At 46.8% G+C, this 18,614-nt stretch overlaps 2 protein-coding genes across 2 annotated transcripts in view; both read right to left on the bottom strand.

The window, feature by feature from the left end:
- shank1 (SH3 and multiple ankyrin repeat domains 1) overlaps nt 1–1,875 on the bottom strand; it is a 72,568-nt gene extending 70,693 nt beyond the window's left edge. The window contains exon 1 of the mRNA XM_087810172.1: nt 1,707–1,875. The gene's annotated coding sequence lies outside the window, so the exon portion shown is untranslated. The remainder of the gene's footprint in view (nt 1–1,706) is intronic.
- Nucleotides 1,876–5,920: 4,045 nt separating this feature from the next.
- Nucleotides 5,921–17,565, bottom strand: kmt5c (lysine methyltransferase 5C). Its single transcript, XM_087809071.1, has 9 exons — nt 17,277–17,565; nt 15,876–16,008; nt 15,046–15,211; nt 14,864–14,973; nt 14,630–14,793; nt 13,001–13,020; nt 12,776–12,912; nt 12,554–12,708; nt 5,921–12,096 (listed from the first exon to the last, which is right to left on the bottom strand). The coding sequence occupies exons 2-9, from the start codon at nt 15,986–15,988 to the stop codon at nt 7,121–7,123; spliced, it is 5,841 nt and encodes a 1,946-aa protein (XP_087665197.1). The 5' UTR covers nt 15,989–16,008; nt 17,277–17,565; the 3' UTR covers nt 5,921–7,120.
- Nucleotides 17,566–18,614: the final 1,049 nt, after the last annotated feature.

Genomic DNA, 18,614 nt, shown 5'->3' with positions numbered 1-18,614 from the left:
TAGCCACTTCCTGTTAGTACTACATTTAGCCATTTCCTGTTACTACAACACTTAGCCACTTCCTGTTAGTATTACATTTAGCCATTTCCTGTTAGTACGGAACTTAGCCACTTCCTGTTAGTATTACATTTAGCCATTTCCTGTTACTACAACATTTAGCAATTTCCTGTTAGTACAACACTTAGCCACTTCCTGTTTGTACTACATTTAGCCACTTCCTGTTAGTACTACATTTAGCCACTTCCTGTTAGTACTACATTTATTCACTTCCTGTTAGTACTACATTTAGCCATTTCCTGTTAGTACGACACTTAGCCACTTCCTGTTAGTACTGCATTTAGCCATTTCCTGTTAGTACAACACTTAGCCACTTCCTGTTAGTACGACATTTAGCCACTTTCTGTTAGTACGACATTTAGCCACTTCCTGTTAGTACGACATTTAGCCACTTTCTGTTAGTACGACATTTAGCCACTTTCTGTTAGTACTACATTTAGCCATTTCCTGTTAGTACGACACTTAGCCACTTCCTGATGGTACTACATTTATCCATTTCCTGTTAGTACGACACTTAGCAACTTCCTGTTAGTACTACATTTAGCCACCTCCTGTTAGTACTACATTTAGCAATTTCCTGTTAGTACAACACTTAGCCACTTCCTGTTTGTACTACATTTAGCCACCTCCTGTTAGTACTACATTTAGCCACTTCCTGTTAGTACTACATTTATTCACTTTCTGTTAGTACGACATTTAGCCACTTCCTTTTACTACGACACTTAGCCACTTCCTGTTAGTACAACACTTAGCCACTTTCTGTTAGTACGACATTTAGCCACTTCCTTTTACTACGACACTTAGCCACTTCCTGTTAGAACAACACTTAGCCACTTCCTGTTAGTACAACACTTAGCCACTTCCTGTTAGTACAACATTTAGCCACTTTCTGTTAGTACGACATTTAGCAAACTTCCTGTTAGTACAACACTGAGCCACTTCCTGTTAGTACAAAACTTGGCTACTTCCTGTTCAAATGACACTTGGCCACTTCCTTGTTGCGACACTTTCATCCTCACAGGTAGATGACAACACGGTGAAGAAACTCTTGACACTATGTATGACGGCGACCCAGATGTTCCAATATGGCCGCCGTGACAGAAGCAGTTGTGTTCCGGTGAACGTTCTCGATGCAGACATTTGTCAAAACTCCATCAGGTTTAGCGTCAGTAACTCATACTTGGAATTATTGGACCGAAGACAGCAAAGGATGCTGGGATTTCGAAAAAAAATGTGCAACCTCGGACATTTCGACTTGACGTTGGATCTCACGCCGGCGATGAAGGAGCTAAAGTTCACCGACGATCGATCGTTCACGGACTGACCCGAGCTCGCGACCCCTCGCCCTCTTGAGCCAGGGGTCCCTCGCACACTCATGCAGGACTTCACCGCCCGGCCCCCTCGGGGGTCGACACCCACGCCGACTCCTGGATTCACGTGACCCGCCGACCGAACTTGCACTGCGGTCGTGGTACAGTGAGAAGGGGGCGGAGCCTCCGAGCATCAGTCGGAGAAGATCAAAGTCCACAGGAAACACTTGACACCTTCAGGTCACGTGACGAGTCGCACACAAACTTTGACGTGCACACACACACACACACACACACAGACACACACACGTCGATCCACATCACCCGAGGTCGTCTTACTTTGGTCGGATCTCCGCTGAAATACAAATCCCGCTCGGAGAACAAGGAGCCGGAGCCGTGCAGAGGAAGAGAGGGAGTGGAGGGGCGAGCGATGGAGATAAGAAAGATGGGGGGATGAAGGAAGGAAGAATCACTGTCGCACACCTCCTTCCCGGCGCGTCAGGTGTGTCGAAGGAGTCCTGCCGTCGGCCGAAAGGATGGAGAGTGTCCTCCGCTTCCACCCGTCCTCCTCCTCCTCCTCCTCCTCTTCTTCCTCCAGCAGCTCTGTAGTAACACTTCCTCCCTCGGTCCAGTGATCTCCTCATCCCTCGCTCGCCCTCCTCCCTGCAGCTCCCTCTCTCTCTCTCCCGCTCTGGTTGGTTCGCTCTCGCTCTCTCTCTCCTCCTCACCCCTCCATCATTACCCAGATACAAGACTCACCCCTCCCTCCTCGTGCCTTTGATGTTCTGGACTTCTGCGAGAAGATTCTCTCCATTTTTTTTTCTCCTCCTCCTCACAAGCGAATGCAACGGAATCTTTTTCTTTTAACCCCCGAAAAACGTGGCGACAGTTCTGTCACCGTGACCCACAAATGTGAGTCAGGAGTGAGTCAGTTGTGTTGCTGCAATGCTGCTGCCATACATGGAGCGGGGGAGGGAGGGAGGGAGGGAGGGAGGAAGAGGGGGAGGAGGAGGAGGAGAGGAGTCTTGAGTTGAACTGAGCAGCAAGTGAGCAAAAGTTGCTAATGTGACGAGCTAACACGGGTCGAGGTCGGACCTCCATCTTGTTCACGACTGACTTCACGTACGAGTCGCTTTTCTGTCGATATTAAACATCCAAGCGTGAAGAAAAAAAAGATATTTTTTAATTTTAAAAAGACAGTTTAACTGACGTCGAGGTTCAACTGAGGTTGTCCAGACAGAAGCAGTCAAGTTTTTCCCCGAACTCCTTTGATGCAGGAATCATTTCACAGAAAAAAGTTACTATAAAATGTGATTTTCTTCCAAATATTGTGCAGTTTTTTCAAAGTATTTTGAGGCGCAGTAAATACCGACAAAAGAAAAAAAAAAAAACAATGATAACAAACATCAGCTTTAAAAACTGCTGGACTCACTGTATCCTCTCGTCCTCAGTCGTAACTGCTTTCATTTGTTTTTAAACCAAAATATGTCCAAACATCAGCTTTAAAAGCTTCTGGAGTCACTGTATCCTCTCGTCCTCAGTCATAACTGCTTTTATTTGTTTTTAAACTAAAATATGTCCAAACATCAGCTTTAAAAGCTATTGGAGTCACTGTATCCTCTCGTCCTCAGTCATAACTGCTTTTATTTGTTTTTAAACCAAAATATGTCCAAACATCAGCTTTAAAAGCTGCTGGAGTCACTGTATCCTCTCGTCCTCAGTCGTAACTGCTTTCATTTGTTTTCAAACTAAAATATGTCCAAACATCAGCTTTAAAAGCTGCTGGACTCACTGTATCCTCTTGTCCTCAGTCGTAACTGCTTTCATTTGTTTTTAAACCAAAATATTTTTGAACATCAGCTTTAAAAGCTTCTGGAGTCACTGTATCCTCTCGTCCTCAGTCATAACTGCTTTTATTTGTTTTTAAACTAAAATATGTCCAAACATCAGCTTTAAAAGCTGCTGGAGTCACTGTATCCTCTCGTCCTCAGTCGTAACTGCTTTCATTTGTTTTCAAACTAAAATATGTCCAAACATCAGCTTTAAAAGCTGCTGGACTCACTTTATCCTCTTGTCCTCAGTCGTTACTGCTTTCATTTGTTTTTAAACCAAAATATGTTTGAACATCAGCTTTAAAAGCTTCTGGAGTCACTGTATCCTCTCGTCCTCAGTCATAACTGCTTTTATTTGTTTTTAAACCAAAATATGTCCAAACATCAGCTTTAAAAGCTGCTGGAGTCACTGTATCCTCTCGTCCTCAGTCGTAACTGCTTTCATTTGTTTTCAAACTAAAATATGTCCAAACATCAGCTTTAAAAGCTGCTGGACTCACTGTATCCTCTCGTCCTCAGTCGTAACTGCTTTTATTTGTTTTTAAACCAAAATATGTTTGAACATCAGCTTTAAAAGCTTCTGGAGTCACTGTATCCTCTCGTCCTCAGTCGTAACTGCTTTTATTTGTTTTTAAACTAAAATATGTCCAAACATCAGCTTTAAAAGCTGCTGGAGTCACTGTATCCTCTCGTCCTCAGTCATCGCCGGGATTTCATTGTTGCTTAGGCTGCGGAGGACTTAATGACTGCTGGCATCTAGTGGCCGTAAGTTTAACTGCAACACAAAAATGAGCAAACGCAGATTTGAAAATTTGATATTCAATAAAACACACTAGCAGTCATGTCATCAAACGTGGCCCTCCTGGAGTCGAGCTAGCAACTGTCACGCGCTGCAGCTAATGACTGGTTCTGGTCCGAACATGCAGTGGTTGTTCACCAGGCATGTGTTTCTGTGATGTGAACGAGATGACACCTCTCACCGCGGAGGGCGTCCACCTCTGCGTTCAGTGACTCATGCGGGGGTTATTCTGGCCGCAACGCTTCTGGAAACCGTTACACAACAAGAGTTCGGTCAGCGGACGGACTGAACGAAGAGAGAAAACTTGTCAACGAATCACAACCTTCCATTTTTTTTGCCCCCCCCTAAATCCCCGGCAGAGGACGCGTCACCATCCTCTACCGTTGCAGCAGAATACCGGCTTGTGATTTGTGCCGTCCACGCTCCACCACCACCACCAACCGGACCCACTTCCTGGAGCATCTCCTCCTCCCTGGTTGACCCACTTCTGCTCCGCGGTGACGCCACTCGTCTTTCATAACCAGGACGAGCGCAGAAGAAGAAGAAGAAGAAGAAGAGCAGGAGGATCATCTGCAGCGAGACGCGATTAGACCGACAACAAAGTCAAACTCCTCCGCTGCAGCGGGCGAACCACCGCCTCAGATCCTTCCATCTGGAAATAGACACGGCGTCACGCGGCTGTTGTTTCCCAGTCTCCATTATTCTCCTTTATTCTCCATTATTCATCGGCACCTCGTGTCAACATCTCCTGCGCTGCTCGCATGTTTCCCGGCGTTTCCTGGACTCCTGGGATTACGATGCAGCCTGAAGGCAGCGGCGTCTTTGGATCATGACGCAAACACGAGGGTGATTAATAATCTGGACGAACACGTTCATAATCCAGTTCAATCACTGACGTTTATTATGATTCGCTTTCTCTGTTTTTACATTCTTCTCTTTGTATCACTCCCTCTCTGTGAACTCAGCACGGCAGCTGTTGAGAATGACCTTTTCGCACATGTTTAATTTTCTGCTCTAAGCATTTTTTAATAGCAGTGATCGTTCTGGAGATGAGCTCATTTGAAATATCAACAGGATTGTCAATTCTGACCCGCTCTAGTAGAAGAACTCACATTTCTCCGATCCTTCAAACTCTTCACTGGCTTCCAGTTTCTTTCAGGATCAACTTTAAAATTCTGGTTTCAGATCTATTCATGGTCAGACCTTCCATCAGTGATCTGATCCAGACTTACACCCCACAGCTCGGGCTTCTCTACAAATATAAATTACTTACTTACTTAATAATAATAATAATAAACAATTGTCATAATAACACAGAGTAAAACTAGAATGTAGGAAGATTTGTGACGAATTCTAATATTCATTTAATCATTTAAAATAATCTAAACATACATATTTCTGATTAGTTTGGGACTTTTAACATTTTAATAACGACCCTTTAAATACGATAAATAAAAAAAATACTTTCACATATATTTTTCCTTTTACGATGTCCCTTTAAATCAATGTATATAAAAGCAAATCACATAAGATTCAATAAAAACATGTCTTTATAACATCATGAATCAAAGCTCAATTTAAAGTGATAGTACTTATGTGAAAACTCTCCTAACATGTAGTAAATGTTGAAGTATTTCTCTCCAAGATTCAGTAATTCCCTCATCATGACGATGTTTTGAACGTATTACTTCAGCAGCAGCTCTGAAATCTGGGCGAACAAGAGGTTACGAGAGTCCATTATTACGTAATAATGGCTTCACTCCTCCAGCCAGCTGTAATCACGCCCCGCTTTGTTTATACAACGAGTTCCCTTTGGAAGTGGAGTCTTCCCGGATTGATGACACGTGGTGATGAACCAATCACAGCAGAGTGGGCGTGGCTAAGGTCAACAAGAATCTGGAGTAAACACTCGGAACAAAAGCTATAATTAAGTATTTTTAATATCATGAGCTACAGGTGAACATTTCTACAGCAGATTTCTGTAAAGACAAATGTAGAAAAAAAAAAAACCCAAAAGGTGTTAATAAGTTGAAACAGGAACAGGAAGTCTTTAATCGATACACAGCATGTAAATATCATCATATGCCATTTTCCTTAAATAACCATAGAAACATGTAATAGTCTGAGTGAAATATAAATTAAAGCACCATCAATGGAGAGGACACTCAAATAAATAGTTGGCCTTGTGTCCGAGAAGCTTCGCTCAGAACATTCCAGATTGTCTGTTCGAGGATTAACTGGCCCAGAAATTAAATATTTTCCTCATAAAAAATAAATCTGTGAGACAATTATGGTATTATTTAACTCGTTTTTTTTTTTGTTTTTATTTATTCATTACTTTTAGACTCGCGAGACTTCAACCCCTGACCTTGGAAAGTGCTCGTGGACGAGAGTCAGCAAGTGATTTCATAGCGATGTGCGCCCTCTAGCGGCTGAGACAAACACTTCCTTCAGCCTCGACTCGTTCGACGAACCAAACCTCTGCCTCTCAAGAAGCACCAGTTCGGTTCAAACCCAGAACATTTTTTATTTAAATCGTTTTATACCGAAAAGAAAAAAACTTTCGTTTCTACTCTAGTTCCGTCAGCTGATTTCAAGAGTAAAAAATACCGTAACTATCCTGGAACAAGGGCAGCATGAAAACGGCTGCAACTAAAGTCACATTCTCACTCAGAAAAAGTCGAATATTATACATTTATATATTTGAATATATATTAGATATTACTGTACACTACATGCAGGGGGCCGCTGACACACGGTATCGTACTCGGATCCCTGGAGATCCTTCATGCACACGCACAGACGTCCACGAAGGGGGGAGAAAAACAAAAAGGTGGATCTATCAAAAAGTCGTGGCGACGTCACGCCGGGTGTTTTTAAAAAGTCATATGAACATACCAAAGATGAGGCCGCAAATCTGCCTGAGGAAAGAACAGGAGTACGATGGGACCAATGGCGGCACCGCAACGTCTAAAAAGTCTACCTATGTTACAAGTCGGTAAGAGGACGGGGCCCACTGGATCTGGGTCACGAGTCACAGATCAATATATCGTCTTTAAAATGTCTCAGAAATGTTTGTTTTTTTTATTCACAGTTACAAATGGAGAGTCCATCAGAATGCATCAGTCGGAATACTGGAGATCCAAGTCCACCGTGTTGTCCGTGACCACCAGCCGCACCCGCCGGGGTTTGGTGGACCCCATCGAGTGAGAGGTCGTGACGGGTCCGTAGTGGGACACGTTGGGGTGTTCTGAGGTCTGGAACTGCTGTTGCGGCACGTCCTTGCGGCAGTGCTCCTCCTTGTGCCCCGAAAACCCGCCCAGAGAAAACGAAGGCGGGTTGGACAACTGAGGTCCGCACGGCTCCAGGACGAGCCGCCCTTGAGTACCCGACGGCTCCATCAGGCAATGGTAGGTGTAGTTCGCGGGGCCGAGGCCCGGGTAGCCGTCGGGCCCGTCCCTGAGGCCGAGGGTCAGCGAGTGATCACCGCTGAAGTTGAGGACGTAAGGAGGTCCTTGGTATCCGTACGGAAAAGAGCCCTGCGAGTTCGACAGATTCTTGTTGGCTGGTGTTCCGGGAGGCGTGCTGCGGCCCACCTGGGCGCTGTGGTGCGGCGGCATAGACGAGAGGTTGGAACCGAAGCTGAAGTCGAAAGGATCCTGTTGATTGTAGAACTGCTGGTGCTTGTCCGGGGTGGAGTGCGAGGGTTTGTCCTGCTTACAGTTCTTGTCCTGCTGCGGCAAGAAACTCTCCGGGACTTTGCTGGGGAAGAAGAAGGGTCTCGGCAACGCCGCAAAGTTTTTATGGAGGTTTTCGTTCAACTCCTGTTTCTCGGAGGGCAACTTTTTACTGAAGGACTGAGTGAACGAGGAGTCGAGCTTGCTGGTGTGGGACTGGAAGGAACGCGACACCCCCACATCGGACCCTTGATAGAGTATCTCCTTCCCAAAGCTTTGAAGAGGAATGTTAGGTTTATGGAGACGCTCGGCACCGAGTCTCTGGCTGGTCATCTCCCCACTGTCCTGTTTTGGGCTGAAGCTTTTGGAGATGGGCGTGCTGCCGCCAGTGTCCTTGCAGGGGGCACTGTAGAGGTTCTGAGTCTGACCTCCTCCCTGAAACTTCAGCACTCTGTGGATGACGGACGAGGGTTTCTCTGAGAAGTTGAGGGGACTGTCGGGCGGGTTGGGATTCTTCACAGCAAACAGTTGAGGCGAAATAAACTTGTTGGTCACTTGAGCGGGAGGGGTCGACCTCACGGTCGGGACCTGGGGGACTCGGACCGTGCTGGGTTGAGGGTTTGAGAAAACGTTGGATTTGGTGGGAATGCTCATTCGGTGGAACGGCCCAAGTGACTTGAGGTTGGGCTGGGATTTCAACTGGCCACTGCCCGGTTTGGCGTTCGTGGAAGTCGACGGTGCGACAGGATGCGGTGCTGGGTTGAACATCCGGGGCCTATTGAAGATGGGGGGCGGCTGACACTTGATGTCTTCTTTGGTCAGTCTGGATCCGGTACCTTTGTTCAGAATCCGATCCTTCATGGCCAACTCGGAACTTGACAGACCGGAGAAGGTGAAACTGGAGATGGGAGCTAGTCTCTCCTTGTGACCATCCTTGGAGTCCAAGGGAGCAGATCTGGCTTTTGAAGGGATAAGACCAGGAAAGAATTGTAGTTCCTCACTAGAGAAATTGTTTCCTGGACTCGGGGGTCCCAAGTACGGCGTCTCGGAATTCCAGGTGTCAGACGGGCTGTGGGACAGGGGGCTGCTGAAGGGATCTGTGGGTTGATCGAGGGCGCAGAGGTCTGAGGGAGAGGAGGGAAGAATGTTCTGGGATTGGTCGTAACCCTCAAAGTTCAGACACTGAAAGTCCAGAATATCGTCGCACACGTTCGGGAAGGCGGCCTCGCTGGCCAGGATGTTCTCGGGTGTGAATGGAGGCGAAGCCGACGGAGGCTGGTTGATGGAGCTGGAAGCATGGTAGGAGGCCGAGGGTTTCTCCAGCGTCTGCGACGAGCACAGGCCCTCGGACAGCCGGGAGAGACTGTTGTCGATCTGCTGAAGACTGTGACTGAGACAGGAGGGGGGTTCTTGCGGCAGATTTTTGTGCGGTCGCTCCAGTTTGTGCCGGACCCTCCTTCCCGCGTTGTGGAACTCCAGCCTCTCCGTGATGACGCTGGTCGCCGAGTTGATGACTTCAGGTCTCATGTCGGTCAGGGGGGACGACAGGGACAGGGGAGACAGCGAGAGAGACACCGGGAGTGGGTCTGGTTTCTGTGGGATCAGGTTGCAGCTGGGCCTGTTCTGCGCTTCGTCCTTTAGCTTGCCGGCTTCGAGAAGCCCTTTCCTCACAAGTGCCTGACCTCTGAACTCTTTCTTGATGTTGGCCTCTAGCTTGAACTCCGGCGACGGGGTCTTCTCTTCGCTGCCCACCTCCCAGATATCTTCCAGTTTTCTCCGTAGTTTCAGAACGGGCAGAGCGACACCGTTACAGTCCAGCTCCGGCAACGGTTCGTCACAGCTACTTTTTAAAGGGCCGTCTTCGACTTTCGTTTCTTTCCTGATCACAGACACCGCCTCGATTGTGGGAGCTTCACTTATCCTGTCCTCCTCTGGGGTCTCGCATGTCGTAAGCTCAACTGATTCGGGAGCCTCGACCACAGTCGGAGCGACATTTGTATCTAAAACGGTGCGTTTGTGTCTTCCCTTTATCCGCAACCGATTCTTCGACCTGCGACTGGCCTGAACGTTTGCCTGAGCTTTCTGCATCTCCTTGTTTAGAATGGACACGGAGTCCATGATGGCTTTGAACGGATCACAAGTCAACTCGTCTTCCCTTTCGGCCTTAAGCGTCATATTGTCTGCTCCCGAACACTGCATCTCCCAAACCTTCCCTCGTCTCCTTTTGAAGCGAATCCTGAAGTCGAGATTCGAATGCTCGGAGTCGATGTCGTGCTGCGACGAGTCCTCCTCGCTTTTCAAGGGCAATCTGCTGCGGGTGTTCGACTGGTGTTGACTGGGGGGTACGGTTTCCTTTGGCACGCTCTCAAGCGTCTGCGAATTTTCAATTTCACCCTCATCCAGTCGCTCCACATTACATTTCCGAACTTTTCTCATCAAATGGCCGCGCGCGTCTTCGGTACCTCTGGGCCGAAGAACACGTTTGAGCGGGTTCTGGCGACAACTCCGCTTGCAGTTCCGCTTCCGATTGTCTGACCTGAAAACTCTCCCCGGCTCGGCTTTTTTGGCACCACCGCCCTCGTCCGGACACGAGCTGAGCCTCTGCCTGGTTTCCCGTAGGGTTGCGTGTTCGCTGGCAGCTGCCGGAGCGTTCTGGACGACCTCGGCGTCCACGGAGCTGTGGAAGGTGCGTTTCTTCAGGGGGATGTTGGACTGGATGTGAGCCTGGGGGCTGATGCTGGAGCGCAGGTTGCACAGAGTCCTGCCTGACGTGTGGGACTTCAGAGGTAGATTGTTGAGACAGGCGACCGGCGTTCCCTCGCGCCTCTGACCGGACGGGATCTGACTTTCAAAAGTCTCCGTCTTGATTGTAACTGGACCGTCAACTCCGCTCATGCCTTTCCTCTCCTGAGCCTTCGCCTTAGCCGCCCTGTGCTGCATCTTCCGTCTCTGGATGAACCTTTTCTGTGCCATGCGGCGACTTCGGCCCCTCCTGATTTTACTTTTTGGACTCTTCTGTTCTACGGGAGACGGCAAATCTCCCCGTAACATTTTATCAACGAGAGGTTTGTTACATTTCAAAATGTCGGACACTAACACCTTCGCTGGCCTGATGAGGACGACGTCGTCTGCAGGTGGTGCAGGCGCCACAGGTGGTGCAGGTGCCACAGGCGCTGCAGGTGCTGCAGGTGCCACAGGCGCTGCAGGTGGTGCAGGTGCCACAGGCGCTGCAGGTGCCGCAGGTGGACTCGACGTTATTACGGGGACTTTCTCTCCAGGCCCGACAACATGTATGGGTTCCTCCGTTTTATTCCTGACAGAAACTTTTTCACATTCCACATCTTTCTGGGTCTTTGTAACATTACATTCCGCTGGGTTTGTTTTCTGTTTGCTCTCGTCATTCACGTCATCTTTCTGCTCGTTTTGTGCAGGAACTATCGGGACCTTCGTTTCTCTGGCCTGGTCACGACTGGATGAATCTGCCACACGCTTGTGTGCGGGTGGTTTTCTGACCTTCTCTTTACTGACCCTCACCTCCCTGCTTCTCTCGACCACCTCTATTGCTGCGACCGGAGGAGACGGTTCCTCCGCCGGCAGTGGGATGAGCGGCCTGAGCCCCTGAATCTGCCTCATCTTCCCCCTCAGCTCCGCCCTCTCGGCCATGTCTTCCACCGTTTTCTCCACTCGAACCTTCTGAGGCATTGAGAGTCGAGAGAGCCTGACGGTGAGGTATTGCTTCAGGGCGATGAGCGGATTGTCGGGCACCTTCGTCGACCTCTCCTCGGACACCTGCGTGTTCTTGTGCGGTTCAGATTTAAGAGAAGAGTTTGTGTCGTCGCTTTGACTTTCGTTCTTTTGAGCCGTCTCTCCCCTTACTTGGACTTTCTTTTGGACTTTCTCTACACAGTTTTGAGTCGAGGCGGAAGATGCAACGAGAACGGAGCTCCTCGTCCTGGTCAGTGCCGGTTCACTCAGAACTTTGCTTGTGTCCACCACCGGTACCGGAGCGGGTGCGGGTGCGGGTACTAGTGCTGGTTGTTGCCGTGTCGCCATGGTGTGGTTGTTCACACAGGGAGCCTCCTTGCGTGCACGTTTACATCCGACCGTCGACTTCTTCTCTTTCAAAGAAGTCGTCGTCGCCTCCTCCAGCTGGAGCAGCAGAGCTCGCTCTTTGCTCTTCGGATCTTTGCAGCTGAGCAGGAACTCCAAGGAGTGGCGTCGCACCGGAACCCGCAGGTCTTTCGTGGCGACGGCGGGCGCCGGGGGGATCCGGCTCTGAAGAGGGTCCGCGCAGGCGTTCCGCGAGGACTTCCCGGAGAGCCGTTGCTTGCCGAGCCTCCACCTGTTTGTCGGATGCAGTTTTCGGTTCTTCAAGGCGTTTCTCCTCATCTGCTGCGTGAAGGAGTTCCTGGAGGGGATGGCTGAGGACAAAAAACACAGGATGAGTACAGACGCCTACAAACAATGAGTGTTAAATTATATAATAATAGCCAACTTTACATTTGTATTTGTACATTCACCAAAATGTCTGAAATGGAAGTCTGATTCGCCCCATTTGTCTTTTCATTCTATCTTAATTATCTTTGTTGTCGTCCTACACTTAACACCTTGATCGAATCCCTTTACTTCCACTTAAGGTTCTGTTACTGTTGACTGGATTGAGACGAAAGAACATAGTAAAACTAACACCTGACGTTGAAAACCAAAGGTTGCCGGAACCTTGTGACTAGTCTGAGAAACGGCAGAATTTAAATTCAACAACAACAAACGAACAGAACAACAATTTAGTTGAAAATAATGGATTATATGATCTATTTCTGAAGCTTTTTGCCTGTATTTCCTGGTAAGATACGAACATATAAACAAGGAAAAACAGACCTGAGTGGAGTCCTGGGATCATGGGCTTGGAGTGTCCCTTCTCCCTGTGGTGGCGGAGGTAGCGCTCTCGCAGGCGGTACTTCTGCCCCAGAGGGTCCTTTGTCTCCTCGCAGTCGGGCTTCTTCCCTCGGTGTCTGAAGTGGCCTTCTCCTTTCCTGAAAGGAACACGGATCAGGACTCTTTAATCATCTGGGTTTTCCTTTCCTGAGGCGCTTCACGTACTTCTCGCAGGTGCAACACTCGCACATCTCGTTGCCCTCGCCGAAGAAGCTGGCGCCGTAGTAGCACGTGATCTCCTCCCCGGGCTTGATGGGTCGGATCACCTCCACGCAGGCTCCGTTCTTCTCACCGGGGACGAACTGGAAGAAGGTCGAAGTCAGGGCGTGAACGAAAGGAACCCGAGGGAGACCCCCGTGGCAGAAACAAATGAGATGTTTATCCGTTTACCTTGCAGTTTGGTTTGCAGTCTTCGTCCGGGAGATTGATAGAGAAACAAAAAACATTATTTAGTGACATGACGACATCACACGTATGCGTTACACAGAGGACGCTCTCTAGAATCGGCAGCTGCGATGATTCACGGCTCGCCACCATCGATTCCCCCCTTTTTTTTCCAGCCGCGGCTCGTGTTTCTTTGGAGTTTAATCAGCAGGAAAACAAAAGCGTGCGCTGCACAGATTGCTTTTTTTTTCGCCGGCGTGCGAGAGAAACAATCACAGCTGCGTTCAAAGACATTATTTATATTGCAGCTATTTTGGGCTCCAGGTTTATTTTGGGCTCGTTTTATTGGTCTGTTGTAGAGTCGCTCTCAGGATTAGCATACGAAGCAAACATGGATGAATAATGAAGGTAAATACATCTGCATTACTCCAGGTTTTGCCATCATTCGTGGAAAGGTATTTCAATATCTTCTAGGAGTTCTCACTAGTTACATTCCAACAAGAGTCTGTTGAAATAAAATTTAAGAGTGTGAGATTAAAAACAAACATTTGTTCTTGTGAAAAAAAGGTCTTCATTTGATGGATAAAAGAAAGATCTCAGTGAAGCTCCTGCCAGACTTGTCATTGGCCGACAAGACGGGAGAAAAGAAATGCATCCAAACTTGTGTCAAAGCAGCCACTGCTTGTTTTCCTGATTCAAATAAACAACTTTAACCAACGAGTAAATAAAAAATTTGTGGTTCCACAAATTCAACAAGCGCTCCTTGACCGTCAAAACGTTCCTGTCTGGTCCACTGGAGGGCAGCAGACGACGAGAAGGAAGTGAATAAAGATCAGCAGCTGACATATCCAGATCGAAACAAGTGTTTCTTAACAAACATTTCCATCGACAGCACAGTTAGAACTTACAAATGAGGCAAATATGATAGAAGTTATTGACTTTTTGGCTCATCCCAAGACTGAAAATATTATATCCAAGGTGTTTAAACTCAAATAAGACTAAAGTGTAACACAATGACAACACGTATCCATGCGATGTCACTAAAGATGCGTCAGAATGTTGCGCATAAACGTCGAAAGTAAACCTCAAAAAATTGTCACCACGACAACAACTCCGAAGTTTTAAACTCGAGCACTAAAAAATATCACCTCACTTGAACTTGGATCTAATCAGCATTCAGGAGCCGCAGTCTCACGGTCTCTGTTGACAACGGTTGCCATGGTTACAGGTGTTTCCCATTCCCATCTGTCAGGGTTTTTTTTTTTTTTACTGTAAATGGCAGCGTTTTTTTGTTTGCCTCTCAGAAACACACACGTGCGTGATGCACGATGAATGTATAAACCAGCTTCGGTGAATTCAGGATGAAGACGGTATTCCAGGGGGAGAAGGGAACGTCGGAACCATAGTCGGGAAAAGAAATCTGGAGTCGTTCCTGCAGGGTAGTTTTTGGCGTCTAACCCAGGAACTCATTTAGTTTTACATCTGTCAAGGAGTGACGGCCGAGAGGACGATGTTACGAGTGCGGTTGGTTGGCAAATTACCCGGAAAGTAATAATCTGAATTCCTTTTTGTATTTTCTTGTTTAGAGCATTTTATCCCCTCGTCTCTTTCAAATCAAACGTCGAACAGACTCACCGTGGTTGATGAACGCCGCGGGGCCGAGCCACAGCTGCGCACAGCGCTTCCTCGTGGAGTACATGACGCTGAAGTCGTTGACGCCCGTCTGCAGCACGGCGCTGTCGGCGGGGCTCAGCTCCGCCACGCAGCCCAGCAGGACCTCCACCCGCTCCCCGGCGAACCTGCGGAGCCGGGGTCAGCGTCAAGGGCACTGGCGTCGTAACGGTTACGAGTGCGGGCAAGAAAAATCACCATTGTCTCGTCGAGGTTATCCTGGCGCCGTTGGTCTCGGAGGAGTATCTGTCGCAGGACTCGATCTTGACTCCGCTGTCCAGCAGGAAGGCGTTGAGGTAGCGATACACCTGCAAACACCGTCGTCGATTAGTCGTCAACGGAGGTCAAGTCAAGACTCTTTAGATGGTTTGAAAACCTACATGTTGTCTCAGCAGCTCCTGCCGGTGACCCCCCAGCGACTTGAAGTATTCACTGGCCAGCTCGCCGACCATCAGAGCCTCGAAGGTGGCGCTGAAGTCGTGGGTCCGCTGGAAGCGCAGCAGCGTCTCCTTGAGGTTCCCCCAGCGCCGGACCTCCGGAGGCGGGCTGTGGACGGAGAGCAGGATAAAAGGCGGGGGTTAAAAGAGAAGGAAAATATATTCAGAGAAAGAAGTCTGAGTGAAGGAGGGGCTGGTTCGAGGTGTGTGTGTGGGAGGAATTAATTTGGTGACACGTCCATCAGAGATGGTTTTAAAAACTTTATGCAGGTCATGTGACGCGACCTCTTGTTGACTATTGGCTCGTGGATATCAAGAGAATATTGAAGTTACATGAAGGAAGATATGTCCAGTGTTTTTGTGATCAACAACCAGTTCCGTTATTGGACAATAAATCCAAAATGTAGAACAATTTAAACGAGTAAAATTTCTTCATACATTTTTTAAACTTGGTAAAAGTGTAGAAACTTTTAAACAACATTTAGTTTTTTCCTCCAGATATTGTTATATTGAGCGGCTCACTACCAGGAAACATCTGTAGGTTGCAAACGGGGTCGAGAATGAACCGAGTTTAAAACCATTTTCCTGTCGCGAAGCTCCGGTTATGAAGCTCACGTCTGAACATTTTCTTTTATAATAATAAAAAACGTTAGTCATCAAAAAACAGAAAAGTATTAACTAAATAATAAAAATATGAAATGTTGACGCGGCATGGATTCGACAGCTTCTGTACAATAATACACGTCTTTCTACGGAGAAGAAAGAAACGTCACCTGATGTTCATTTTATGGGTGCTGAACCCCAAGAGAGGGTCCAGCACCAGACTGGTGGCCAGGTCATCGGTCTCACACAGCTCCTTCACACTCATTCTAGTGCATCCGTCCATGTCCTCCCACCATCAGCATGCTGCCGGCACAGAAACAAAGTGAAATAAGACACGAGTATAAAGAGGAAGCATCACTACGACTGGACAACAAGTGCTTTGTAATAGTATATGTCACTTTTGTAAATGGATTTTTTTTTTTGCCATCATTAACAACAAATTAAAAAAGCATTTTTAAGTGAGAAAAGATGAATTTAAAAGATAAACTTTCATAATGCAGCACGAGACAAACACAGTGAGAGTGTAAATATCTCCAGAGACGCAAACAAAACAAGAGTATTGATCGACACGCGCGCCGAGATCTGGACTCGACAGTCAGACACTCGACTACAGATGCATTTCTAAAAATGAACTCAAAAGGTGCTTTTAATCTTATCGGTGATTGACAGGGTGTTACGGAATTTACAGCTGCTTAAGCTTAAGTTAAATCTCAGACTTGTTTTAGACTAATTCGAAATTAAATGCATCAAGCGAAATGGGGGGGAAAAAACGCCACGATTTGATCCAAATGTATATTTAAACATAAATAATACAATGTTTTGTTAAATATTATAGAGCTGATTTTGAAGATTTCATGCACAAAATACAGTGTTTGTTGGACAGAATATTCTCATTGAGTTCACACCTTCCCACGCCTCAATCTGTATATTGTTTTTATTTTTAAATAAATATATAAATACGTTGCCAAATATTCTGAGATTTTAAAATTTAAAAAAAAAATCGTATTTATTCCATTCTTTAAGACTTAATATATAAATATGACTTAAGACACTTTAATGCATTCTTTTTAGATTCATAAACGTAAATACATTTTATTATTTTCGTTCAAGGATCGGCGGGAAACCCCGAGACTCGACGTCAGACGTGATTTAATCTTTTTCTCGTCATCCGTCGCTTGCATTTCAATAAACACGTTATAATATACAGTAAATAACGAATATAACCGATAAAATGATGAGTTGACAGAAGTGTTTCCCATCAAAGCTCGCAGATCTTTTTTTTTGCGTTTTCGGATCGATGACATTAAAGTAGATTCACTCCAGTTTAAACGCGATCCTAGAGCGTCAACAATGGTGTCGTTTAAAGTGTTTTATTGCGGTTTTAAGTTGCAGGTTTTTTCCTTATCTTAGTAGCTTAGCATGCTAGCTCTCGGCAGCACCGCAGCATCCAGTTAGCGCTGAAAGCCCCACTTGTCGTCGGGCAGATTTTGCGAATGCAGCGCCAAAAAAATGCATGAAGATTCCCGACAAATAAATGATAATAATAGTAATAATAATAATAAAAGATTTACCTGGGAGGATGTAGTAGTCAACGAAAGTACGGCTGGACAAACAAGCGGGTCTCTGGCTCGGGGAGCTAGCCTAGCAACACATCACCGCTAGCCCTCCCGGAGAAAAACCTTTTTTTTCCGCGTCTTTCCGTCGATTCTTCCGTGGAACGCGGCGCCTCTCGCGGACAACATGGACGGGCTCAGGAGGAGAAGCTCGACGCGACGACGACGGACATTTTTGTATTCATATTATTATTATTCTCCTCGTTGCACAAATATTAGCCGCAGCTCTGCGGAGGCTCGGCTGCTGCTGCTGATAGCAAAAGTTGATGAGCGACGTCCGGTGCAACCGAACTTGCTTGGTCACGCCCACCCGCCGCGCTCATTGGCCGCGGTCAAGGTCAATCCGGCGAATGAGACGCTGACCGTGGGGCTCGGAGCTCTGCGATTGGTCGAGGGAGTTGAAGGGGGGGCGGGGCGCTGCGGTGTGTTGATGTTCGGGCTCAGCTGCAGAGAGAAGCATTTTACAAATTCCCACAGTCCTCCCCGCCCGCCGCTGCGACGAGGCCCCTCGCTGGACTCCTGGACCCCCTCGAGCGACGCAAGGGCGACCCTTTGGACCCCCGCCCAGTGTGTGTGGGGTTCTTTTTTGGGGTTTTTTGACAAGCAAAAGCAAAAATATGTGGATGAACGCTGGCGTGGAGAGGATTCTAGTGTCGCAGCAGAAACGCCCACTCAGGTCCATATATAGTAACAAAACATCAGGAGGGTGTGGAAGGACGAGATGTTACATAAAAATAGTTGTGGAAAAAAGATGGTTCTCCCTCATGAGAAGGTTCTTATTCATCCACATTATATAGGGAAGGAGACTAATTCAGGAAAAATGGGATTTGGTGAGCAATAATTCAATAGAAAATGGGGAAAACTTTGAAAGAAAAACGTCAAAAGATGGTAGTATAGTCCAGACACAAATCATAAGGTATAAAAATTGCAATAATAATGTAAAATAATCAATGAAAACAAGTGTATTATTGAAGAAAAAATGCTCAGAAACATCAACATATCTCAGACTAATGGAGGTTTTCGATTTTCGATTGACTGAGAATAATCAATCATTCTATTGCAGATATTTCTTTTACTGAAATGCAATCCTAATTCATATTTTCTAAAGTAAGTCATTTTTATTTGTGTAGCGCTTTTCTAGACCAGGGTCACAAAGCGCTTAAACATTCAAAACAATATTCAATAAAGTACATACTTTAAAGATCAAGATAAAACTGAGAACACAACAGGAGTCTTAAGAATAGGATGAGTACGATTTTTTTTAAAGTTTTAAAATCTCGGAATATTTAACAAAAT

Source organism: Callionymus lyra, chromosome 15 (assembly GCF_982586985.1).
Source record: "Callionymus lyra chromosome 15, fCalLyr1.hap1.1, whole genome shotgun sequence".
Classification (NCBI taxonomy): domain Eukaryota; kingdom Metazoa; phylum Chordata; class Actinopteri; order Syngnathiformes; family Callionymidae; genus Callionymus; species Callionymus lyra.
Note: the sequence above shows the minus strand (reverse complement) of the source record. Positions and strands in the feature narration are given on the sequence as shown.